The sequence below is a fragment of the Miscanthus floridulus genome, chromosome 19, assembly GCF_019320115.1.
Source record: "Miscanthus floridulus cultivar M001 chromosome 19, ASM1932011v1, whole genome shotgun sequence".
NCBI classification, from domain to species: Eukaryota; Viridiplantae; Streptophyta; class Magnoliopsida; order Poales; family Poaceae; genus Miscanthus; species Miscanthus floridulus.
In genome coordinates, this window is record NC_089598.1 from 33509051 (window position 1) to 33521079 (window position 12029).

The 12029-nt window shown below is 49.9% G+C and overlaps 1 protein-coding gene across 1 annotated transcript; it reads left to right on the plus strand.

Moving 5' to 3' along the window:
* Positions 1–7955: 7955 nt before the first annotated feature.
* LOC136527564 (ethylene-responsive transcription factor RAP2-13-like) lies at positions 7956–10094 on the plus strand. The gene has a single exon (XM_066520341.1). The coding sequence runs from the start codon at positions 8656–8658 to the stop codon at positions 9706–9708; it is 1053 nt and encodes a 350-aa protein (XP_066376438.1). The 5' UTR covers positions 7956–8655; the 3' UTR covers positions 9709–10094.
* Positions 10095–12029: the final 1935 nt, after the last annotated feature.

Genomic DNA, 12029 nt, shown 5'->3' on the forward strand with positions numbered 1-12029 from the left:
GAGGACCCGGAAGCAGTTGCCATCTACTCTCTATACTCATTTTTAATACACTATAAATTTCTCATTTTATAAACAAATAAAATTAAAAAAACTCTAAAATTCTCTATATCTCTAAACAATGAAGTGTGCTATGCATGCTACAAATGAACGGTGAATACTAGTTTTTAATAGCTACTTTAACCTTTCTTCATGTAAATATGCAAACTTGAAGTGATTTTGAGCTCAAATTGCTTACAAATGAAAAAAACCACAATAAAGAACCATATATATATATATAGTGAACAAAATGAGATAAGACAATGGTGAAACATGAAAGTATGAAGTCGGTAACCTTTAGAACCGAAGAATCGACGGAGGAATCGAAGAAATCGACGGAGGAATCGAAGAATGGATGGAGAAAGAGCAAGAACACTGCTTAAATTTGAACTGAAGCTCTCGGACGGGCTCGGAGAGAAAGAAGACGGCCAGCATGATTTATAGGGGGGACCTTTAGTCCCGGTTGGTGGATCCAACCGGGACTAAAGGTCACTTTCCAGTCCCGGGCCACGCCACTAGCCGGGACAAGAGCTTTACTCTCGGTTGGAGCCACCAACCGAGAGTAAAGGTCGACCTTTAGTCCCGGTTGATGGCTCCAACCGAAACTAAAGGTCCCCTGCCACAACGGCCTGGCGCAGGAGCCGTTGGGCAGGGACCTTTAGTCCCGGTTGGAGCCACCAACCGGGACCAAAGGTCTCTCTAGTTCCAGGCATAATATTTTACGGGACTAGAGCCTAATTTGGCTCTTGAATCACAGGTTTGTTCTCTACTAGTGGCAGGTCTTGATTGATCATCATTAGGCCTATCATGAACAGCCTAACAACCGTTTCAGGAGTTGAAACAAGCAACCTAACCGTGGTTGGAACCACACATCATCAACGTCTTTGCGGTGAATATGTAAAACTACTACATCTGCCGATCGACCTGAACTTAGCTTGTACCCGTTTTAACTTTTTTTTATGAAGAAGAAAGAAAAAAAATTAAGAACACCATGGAGCTTATTAATTACTGACTAGTAACAACACAGATCGAATCACAAGTAGTAGTACCAAAAGGTCCACTCACAAATGATGATTCGGAAGAAGCAGAAACCAGACGAAAAAAAAAACGACCAATGTGATGTGTCCTTTGTCCAGAAATAGGGTCCTGACAGTGTACGTTTTTGGATCGGAAGAACCGACCCCCCACACAACCTCTTCTTCTGGACCGGAGTCCGGAGCTCGAGCTGCGCGAGACAAGATAGCGTAGCCGACACCACATTGGATAGGTCTGGACTCTGGAGATGCCGTGGTGTAGACCGTACCCCCACAAACCCACCCCCACCCCCACCATAAGGTTCAGGTTCCAGTTCCACTCCCACTTCCCACCACGGGCGGCAGCAGTGCAGTGCAGCGCAGGCGGCGCCGCGGCAGAGGGCAGACTGGCAGAGACCCGCTGCTGCCCAGTCGTCGTGTGCGCGTCAACGGGGCGGGGCACGGGGCATCGGATGCCAGATTACCACCAGCCGCTGCTGCTGCCTTGCCCAGTGGCTGCGTGCGACCTGCGAGGAGCACGAATATGCTGGGTCGGCCGTGGAGCAATTGGCCGTGCATGCGTGGTTGACGGGGGGATGACGTACGTTTGCATGCATGTACAGTGCAGCGAACGCTGTGTGCAAATTGTGCAGAATCCAGATGAGGAATTGGCATGCTGGTGACGGGCACCTTGATTGATGTAGCGTTTCATCCGCATATAGTTCAACTAGTGGCACGAAACGAACGCGACGTCGGCGCGGCTCAGGAGGCACCGTACCCGTCGCGTTCTAGCAGCACAAGCGGGAAAGAGTAGCTTGGACCGGCACATGTACACGTACCCAGCCGTCGTCGTCACAACAAGTGTTCCTCAGAGGAGTAATGGCCGGCCGGCCGTGCTCGCATGGATGGGAAGCGCAGCGCGACCTCTCGGCTTTGACCTTGCCTTGCTACTACCTGGGCTGTTGCCGCTTTGATGGAGTAGCTGTGCTGGATCCTCACCTCACCTTATCACCTCTGCGCGCCACGAAGTCCACGCACGCCGCGTCGCGTCGCCATCCCGTTTCGGCATTTCCCATCTCGGCGCGCGCCCTAGCTACCCGCTACCCCCTACCTTAACGCCGTGTCGCCAGCGTGAGTGGGCTCGATCGCGCCCTGCCCACCCTCACCCCGCCCACGCCGTGACGCTCTCCCTCCCCGTCCCCGCTCCCGTTCCGTTCCAGGGCCGGCGAGATCCTGGCGTAACAACGTCACCGTGGCGCTACTATACCTCGCTGCAACGTGAGGCCCACATGTAAGCGAAAAGGCAAGCGAACACCTCACACTGCTCGCTCCAGTGCTCCACCCCACCCGTGAAGTGGCACGCATCTGCGCCGCGGGTTTCGGTCAAAACCCCGGCCGGCGGCGGCTCCGAGCGCCCTGTATGTACTACTGTCGCCATCACGGCGTCGACGACGTCCGCCTCCGCCTCCGCCTCCGCCTCCATCCGTTGATCGGGTCAGGCAGCCAGGCTGTGCGCGCGCGAACGCACGCGCGGCGTGGCGACTCCCGTGCGTTTCCGCGTGAGCCCGCCCCTCGGCGGCCGCCTCTCTCGACGTCGCTTTCCGTAGAGCTGGACACGCCGGCTACCTCATCTGGGTTCTGGGACGGTGATTTCTTCGCCCTCTTCCGGTGGGCTAAAAAGGGACCGATCGATGCGTGCGCTGCGATGGCAATTCCTCCTCTTGCGTCCTGCTTCGAATACGTGGAGGGGCCTTTTTACTTTTTGTGTGTGTGCGTGTTTTACTAGTAGTAGTCCAGTACTACTCCAGACCTCCAGTACCAGAGAGAGCAGAGACAGACTGAGCTAGAGAGCTTTTACCTGCAACCGCCACGTGATTTTCGCAGCCTCCGTCGACGGCGACGGCGAGAGAAAAAAACGGCCGAGTCGTGCGTCCGTCCTGTCCCGTGCCGCGCCGCGTATAGGTTGCACGGCGCTGTTGCTGCAGACGAGATAATGGTCACCCAGTTCACCACCACCACACAGGTTGTCGTCAGGTTGAAGTCCGGCTGCACACTGCCACTGCGTGTGGTGCCTGCTCACTGTCCACGTGGCGTCCGGCCTCCGGGACTGTCAGAGGCTCTGACTTTTTCTTCGTTATTACAATCTCTTCGGTGCACGGTTTTCACGCACATCCAAATCGGGCAACTATTTCAAACATGTTGCTATTGGGGAAGAAAAAATTAACTTGGGTTTTCTGTATGTGTTTTCTTTCTCCTCGTTGTATATAGTTTCCTTTCCTCTACGCTGTAGCCAGCCTCCTGGCCCCGGGGCATAATTTTGGCCCTTCGCTATGCATGCCGATTTGGCACAATCTCACCTTTGTTGCAGAAAACACCCTTAAAAACCTCAAATACAAGGGTATTGTTGACACTTTGGGCCTAAACCAGTTTAGAATCGACCCATGCTAGATTTGGCACAATCTTAAAAAAACTCTATGAAACGATGGTATTAAAATAATACCACATTGGTTCTGCAACAGGATAAGACCACCTCTACTCTGTATAAAATATGGTGTAAACGGTCGATTGAGATATCCAACATCTAATTGTCAAAATTTAATCCTTTTTTTTTGCATCCATATGTTGTTGTTTGTCTCTTGATCCCAAAATCAAGGACGGTTGCCTAAGCTTGCGGGCCAACCTAGGACAACCTGTCAATATCCTCGCCATGATGGGGTCCCTCAACGAGAGCTTTGACGTCAGCGTGACAGGTATCTTTTGTTGGTTTGCTCGTAAACCTTGCCGTTCTTCACCGCGAAAGCATGTTGGTTATCTGATGCGGTCTTCAATCCGTAGCGACCTAAACTATCTAGCTCTTATTGGTATATGAACGATCATCGTATCAATTGGTGCATATAGTTCCATTAAAATATATGTGTTTTAAAGATATTTCCACCGAAGTTTCTTTGCTAGTGTTCTCACTGCAAATTTACTCACCACCGAAATTTCCCTACTAGTGTTCTCTCTGCAAATTTACTCAACTATACTCCACCGAAGTTTCTTTACTAGTGTTCTCTCTGCAAATTTACTCACCATATATGGGGTATGAACCAGCTATACTCCACCACCGAAGTTTCTTTGCTAGTGTTGTCTCTGCAAATTTACTCACCATATCTGGGGTATGAACCAACTGTACTCCACCGAAGTTTCTTTGCTAGTGCTCTCTCTGCAAATTTGCAAATTTACTCACCATATCCAGGGTATGAACCAACTATACTCCACCGAAGTTTCTTTGCTAGTGCTCTCTCTGCAAATTTACACACCATATCGGGGGTATGAACCAGCTGTATTCCACAAAACGAAGTTTCTTTGCTAGTGTTCTCTCTGCAAATTTACTCACCATATCCGGGGTAAGAACCAACTGTACTCCACCGAAGTTTCTTTGCTAATGTTCTCTCTGCAAATTTACTCACCATATCCAGGGTATGAACAAACTTTACTCTGCAAACTTACTCACCATATCCGGGATATGAACCAACTGTACTCCACCGACGTTTCTTTGCTAGTGTTCTCTCTGCAAATTTACTCACCATATCCGGGGTAAGAACCAATTGTACTCCACCGAAGTTTCTTTGCTAATGTTCTCTCTGCAAATTTACTCACCATATCCAGGGTATGAACAAACTTTACTCTGCAAACTTACTCACCATATCCGGGGTATGAACCAACTGTACTCCACCGACGTTTCTTTGCTAGTGTTGTCTCTGCAAATTTACTCACCATATCTGAGGTATGAACCAACGGTACTTTGCAAACTTACTCACCATATCCAGGGTATGAACCAACGGTACTATGCAAACTTACTCACCATATCTGGGGTATGAACCAACTGTACTCCACCGACGTTTCTATGTCAATGTTTTCTCTGCAAATTTACTCACCATATCCGGGGTATGAACCAACTGTACTCCACCAAAGTTTCTTTGCTCCACCTTAGTTTTTTTTGTTAGTGTTCTCTCTGCAAATTTACTTAATATATCTAGAGTATGAACCAACTGTACTCCCTTAAAATATATGCTTTTTAAAGACACTTCCATTAAAATATATGCTTTTTAAAGATACTTCCATCGAAATTTCGTTGCTGCTGCAAATTTACTCACCGTACCTGGGAATGAACCAACTCCCAACCGCAGCAGCACATCGCCGCCGTAATTTCACTGCTCGGAAGTCATGAATTTTTTATTTTTTAGCTCTTTTTTTGAAAAAATTTCATAAATACGCTCCTGGAGGAAAGATTTCAAAATCTAGACCCTTAGCTCGGCGCCATCGTTGCTAGCACCGAGGTTACACTACTCGGCGCCATCGTTGCTGGCGCTGAGCTCTTGAGCTCGACGCTGACGTGGTGATAATTTAGCATGCAGCTCGGCGCCGTGGTTACTGGCGCCAAGGTGATGACTCAGCTCGACTCCGATCCACCGGCCGGTGGGCGCGCGAGAGCGCGAGAGTACAGACGTGTCAATCGCGCTTGCAGCTAGTACCTAGCAACATGCATGGCCTTGCTGCTAGTGCTAGCTAGATCGAGCTAGACCGCCGCGCTGGCTGGCTCGGCCTTGGCAAGGCCACGTGCGCGGGGCAGCCGTGCCTGCTCAGGTGTCGACGTGCCGTTCTCGTTGCCGGTGCACTGCACTGCTGGGTCGGCGCACACTTTGTTATAATCTACAATGCGGCGCTGCCAGGTCTACCTTTTCTCTTTATTAAAAAAATAAAAATACGTTGCCCCGACCATGCATCATGCATCGTACCCCTACTAGTTTCGACGCCGACCAGGGCGCCTCTCGTCTCGTCCGGTAAAAGTCAACAACGCTACCTAGCTCTTCTCAGCAAGTCAAACCGCCCCGCAAGTTCAGGGGGCCGGGAGATGTGTCCTATCCTCATCTCTGAAACGCGCGCTGCTTTCCGTCAGAACGAGCGTGCACCACTCTGAGTTCAATTACGACGATTAATCAAATGCTATCATCGTATATATGCATGATATGATGGCTTAGCTTACCAGTATCAGTTTCCCGAGTGAAAGCAATAAGATAGTCAACATATCTTGTTCCTACATCAACGATGTCTAATCTAGTATTGATAAAGGGCCAGTGAGACTATGTTCAGTCAGATTTGTTAGTTTTCTTTGAATCTTGGTTGTTCACGTGTTATCTTTTCTTCGAACCGAGGGGATTCCCCATTTATCATAACGGAAATACATGAGTGTTAGAATGCTCATGTGTTATCAGTGAAAGCGGTTGGTTGTTCTTCGATTCCACGATTTCAACATCTTATTTTGATTTGTTCTGCGGCATGATCTGATTTCCCCAGCATTTTTTCTATGGTGAAATATTGTAAATTTGAGTTTCTTGAGCTATTTTTTACACGTTCTTTTAACGGGTACTAGGCTGTCCTTTTAGAGGGTACTAGCCTCATTTGAACTTATCAGTCCACTTATTAGCCATGGTATAATATTTTTCCCTCACAACAAAACAGCATCAGCCGACTTATTAGCCGCAAAAATCATCGGCTAAACATAGCCCCATGTTTTTGTGGTCTTTAAAGTCTTGTGTTATCCTAGTGCATGTATGTGTCGCTTCATTTGCTTTTTTTAGTACGATTTACAAGCTCTAGTGGACGCTTCAGTTTTTTATGGACTCTTATTTTATTTTAGTAAGGTCCGATCCGTTTTAATTTGTGTTGAAGTTGTACTTGTCGCTAGTCACTAGCTATTTGTACCGACTTGTTTTGAGTGATTTCTTTTGGTGCGACGACGAACAAGGCTAGTAATTTGGTGATCCCGCCCATCGAGAAGCAGCCGGCCGGCAAGCGTCCGTTTTCCATGTACCGTCGACGTGTCGCTGTCGTGTTCCGCTCCACCGGGACTACAGGGCCAACCTGGACGCCGCGTGAGCCTCACGTGGACGCGCATGCATGCACAGTCGATCGACGCAGCACCCCGGGCGGTCGCGTTCACTGTAACAAGCTAGCTGCCTAAAGGCGATCGCGACGACGCGTCGGACGGACGGCCGGCGGCCTGGTCTAGCTAGCTAGCTCGTTCGTAGCTAGCTAGCACGCACAGAGCGCAGGCGCATGCATCATGCAGCTCCCCTCTGCTAGCTAATTAAGCTAGGGACGATGGATCGACGTGAAGATCCTGACATATAGATGCATCGTCGTGTTGCGTTACACATACACCGTGCCTGGCGTGTGCGCCGACCCGGCAGTGCAGTGCACCGGCAACGACAACGGCACGTCGACAACTGAGCAGGCACGGCTGCCCGCGCACGTGGCCTTGCCGAGGCCGAGCCAGCCAGCGTGGCGGTCTAGCCCGATCTAGCTAGCACTAGAAGCAAGGCCATGCATGTTGCCAGGTACTAGGTGCAAGCGCGACTGACACGTCTGTACTCTCGCGCGCCCACCGGCCGATGGATCGGAGTCGAGCTGAGTCATCACCTTGCGTCAGTAACCACAGCGCTGAATTCGACGCTAAGATCTACGCCGCCGATCTGTCGGTCATTGCCACGTCAACGTCGAGTCCAAAAACTCGACGTCAACAATAATAGCACCGAGCAGTGTAACTTCGACGTCAGCGACGATAGCGTCGAACTAAGGGTCCAGATTTTAAAATCATTCCTCTAAAAGTATGTTTGAGAAAAATTTTCAAAAAAAAAGCTCTTAAAAAAAATTCGGTCGGAAGTCATGCTTCGGCAGTCCAGCACAGACGAACCATCCAGGCCCACGCGCCAGGGACAACAGCATTGATTCACCGTACCGCGCGAAGTTTCGTCCAGGCTCCGCCATGCCCGCCCGCCACTTGCAGTTGCAGCCCCGGCTGGCCGGCTATATAAACACCAGCGCCAGTGGCCTGCAATCCCCAAGAGAGACTCTTCCGCCCCCACCACTCCCACACGCACAAGCCTTCCCATCCCTCCCCCCTCCGGCCATCCCCTCCAGCAACCCGACCCAGAACCCACTCCACTTCCCGGTGAGGCTGAGCGATCCACCACCACCACCACGGCAACGACGACGACGACGAGCCACCGCGTGCACGGTGGCAACAGGTTTGTTCTCTGAACCCTTCTCGTAGAAGCAAGCTAGGAAAAAAGGAGGACCTTTTTTGGGAGCCTTTCTTGCTGCTGCTGTTTGATCGAGCAAGGAAGTGTGACCGGGAAAGATCGGAGCTTTTATTTCCAACGGTTCGTCTTCCTCTTTCCTTGCAAGTAGGGAGAACAGAGATCCGGAGAACCTTTTTTCTCTCCTGGATTAGTCTGTCTGTTCTTGTAGAACTTTCTGGTTTCTTTTAGCTTCTTTTGTTTTGGTTCTTCCTTTTAGCTAAGCTATAGAAAGGGTCGTTTTTAAGCCCCCTTTCAGGCTGCACCAACCAAACCATTGACCAACCATCCTCCTGTTCTTCGCTTTTATTGAAGAAACAGGCCTTATTTTTTTCCCAATTTCTTCTTCGTTTTCGGTTAGTTTCATCTTCATTCAGTTCAGTTTTTGCAAACAAACAAAAAAAAGATTCAACATTTTCCATCCACCCATTTTTAGTCTCCACCCATTTTTAGTCTGCAAGTCTTTTTTTCCCATTTTCCCAATGGCAGACATAGATTTGTACACAAACCAGCTGAGCTCCTCGTCGTCGTCCTCGGACCAGGAGCTCATGAAAGCACTCGAACCTTTTATCCGGAGTGCTGCTTCACCCACCTCCTCCACCTCCACCGCCACCTCTCCCTTCTCCTATTCCTATTCCTACCCCTACTGCTCTGCTCTGCCTCAAGATTCGTACTTCCTCCCCGCCACATCCTCTTACACCGCGCTCCCGCCACCACCTCCTGCTCCCACCGCCACCTCCTTCTCGCAGCTCCCGCCTCTGCCGCAGTCCTCCTCGTCGTACGCCTCTCCGGCGGCGTCGTACCCGACGTCGTCGGCGGACGCCGCGTCGGGGCTGGCGGCGCTGAACCACCTGGGCCCGGCGCAAATCCACCAGATCCAGGCGCAGCTCTTGGCGCAGCATCAGCAGCAGCAGAGGGGCTTGCTGGCGGCGGCGTTCCTCGGCCCGCGGGCGCAGCCCATGAAGCACGCCGGGGCGCCGCCGGAGTCGAAGCTGTTCCGCGGCGTTCGGCAGCGGCACTGGGGCAAGTGGGTGGCGGAGATACGCCTGCCCAGGAACCGGACGCGGCTGTGGCTCGGCACCTTCGACTCCGCCGACGACGCGGCGCTCGCCTACGACAAGGCGGCCTTCCGCCTCCGCGGCGACGCGGCGCGCCTCAACTTCCCGTCACTCCGCCGGGGCGGCGCGCACCTCGCGGGCCCGCTGGACGCCTCCGTCGACGCCAAGCTCACCGCCATCTGCCAGAGCCTCACCACCGCCAAGCCCGCGTCCTCCAAGGCCGCCGCCGCCAGCACCACCGCCGCTGCTCCCCCGGACTCGCCCAAGGCCTCGGCGTCCACGACCACGACGGAGGGCGACGAGTCGGTACACTCCGCCGGCTCGCCTCCTTCCTCCCTCCCGCCGTTCCCGCAGCAGCAGCAGCATCCCGAGATGGCGAGCCTGGACTTCACGGAGGCGCCGTGGGACGAGTCCGCCTCCCTGCACCTCAACAAGTACCCGTCCTGGGAGATCGACTGGGACTCCATCCTCTCGTGATCAACGGCACAACAACAAGCACATGCTCAATCACGCGCGCTGTAATTTTTGTCAATGGATTTAATTAATTAACCGTAGCCGCTTCGGATCCGATGGAATATTAGACATCGGCCGTAGCGACTACGAGTAGGGTTTAAGGACTTCGTCGGACGAGAGGAGGGTTTAAGCTCAAGCTTTTCCATTTAGTCATCAACCATGGAGTAGTGTTATTGTTGTATTAAGATTATTCATTAGTGTCGAGTGTCTCCTGGTTGCTTGTCCGGTTGTTTTCTCTGTGCCGGCAGGACCAGTTGAGGGTGTAAGTGTAATGGAGTATCATGTAACTATCGTTGGCTAGTACTGAATTTGAATTTGTCTAGTCATTACAAATGTTTGTCTCTGTTTCGAGTAGTGCTTCTACACTCTCGTAGTAGAGAAAAAAAAGAAAAGAAAACATGCACATAAAGCAATGGCTAGGGACCATGTAGGCGCCGCATGCATGGCCGGGTTCGGGTCCTCAATATTGTTGTGGAAGAAGATGCATCTTTTGGTATTTTTTATGCCTTCCATTCCATCTCAATACAACTGGAAGGTCTTGTTGAACGCATGTTACCTTCAGCCTGCAAAAGCTCTTCGATCATACTAGTACATAATTTAGGGCTATGTAGTAACTAGATTCAGAGATGGGTAGTTTGCCGTGGTTCCATGCTACACAATCCTTGTTCAATAATCCAAAACCACATGTTCATCGACGATAGATGGAGCTAGCCTATATATCTGACTTGGTGCAAGCATGTGTATGGGCCGGTTGAAAATTTCTGGAGTATAGCCACTTTCCTAGCTATCCCCAGAGTGCAAGGGACATTGTAGCTTGTTGAGCATTGGAATGCAGAAAAGGTAAGGAACCAGCGCAAGGGAAGTTAGGAGGAAGAGAATGCTTGGTCAAAAAGAGCAGTATTCTTCCTCTTCAATCCTACTCTTTTCAAAAGATTAACGTTTCAAATTAGAGTTGCGCGTGCAAACTTAAGAATCACTCAAGCACCACGAAAGAGACCCCGTTCGCAGGTGTTTAACATATATTCCAAGTTGAAAATTTACACAAGCATCATCCCCTTCTAGATTGCTCACCGGTAGGGATGAAAACGGATCGGATATCACTCGTATTACATTTGTTTTCATATTTCTGTCCAGATTCGGAATCGAATACGGATATAGTCAACCACGCCGGATAGGATACGATTGGATATCGACATCATAAATAAGCAATTTGAGTATTCGGATACAAATACGATATAGGATGTTGAATATCCGGACTCGGATACGGACATATCTAAACCCATCCAAACGAATTCGGTCTCAAATACGGTTGGGAAATATTCGTACCATTTTCACCTCTACCCACCAGTCACCTCAATGACTTGTCCTCAGAAAGGGAACTTATGGACATGAGGAATGAGAGGCAAAATACCAATACTCTGCTGCTCTGCGTAATTGTATTTCTTTGTTTCCTGCTGAGGATTCTAGTGTTGGATTTTTCACAAGGGTTCTGCACTTTTGCTTTTGCTTGGACCAACTGAAACTATTCCATCTTCCCTAAAAAAACTGAAACTATTCCATAACAAACCTGTCATTCTAAGCACTCGCTTATAGGTTTTTTCGAGAACACGCAAGACAGCTATGGGATACACCAAAGCACGCTAGCAAGTGTTTTCACTCACTGTACGTTTGTTCTCATCACCTCCACATGCATCATGCATGACACTGGCACCGTATGCCAGAAGTTGGAATGCTCTACAAGATTAGAAGCTGAAGCTTTGAGCGTACACACTTGATAACGATTAGCGAATATTTCATGGGGAACTAATCCAGTGATGACTCGGTGTAACACCATTGCTGATTTGCTGAAGAACGGATCGAACAGATGCTGGCTGGCTCCCGTTTTCCACGTTACCGCCAAGGACGGACCCCAGGAGTGGCCACCGATTCCAAAGACATCTTGTTAATTCACCCGTGGGGGCGCCGGAGATATGAACGGATTCGATGACCGGAAAAAGGTCGCCGGGAGCATCCGGTGCCGTTCTTCAGCAAGTAACGGTCATATCCGGTGTTTGGTTTCCGCTCCAATTTAGTCCCAATCATATCGGATGTTTAATACTAATTTAGAGTATTAAATATAGACTAATTACAAAACTAATTACACAGATTGAGATTAATTTACGAGATGAATCTATTAAGCCTAATTAGTCCATGATCTGACAACATGGTGCTACAGTAAATGCATGCTAATAATGGATTAATTAGGCTTAATATATTCGTGTCATGAATTAGTCACGGCTTCAGTA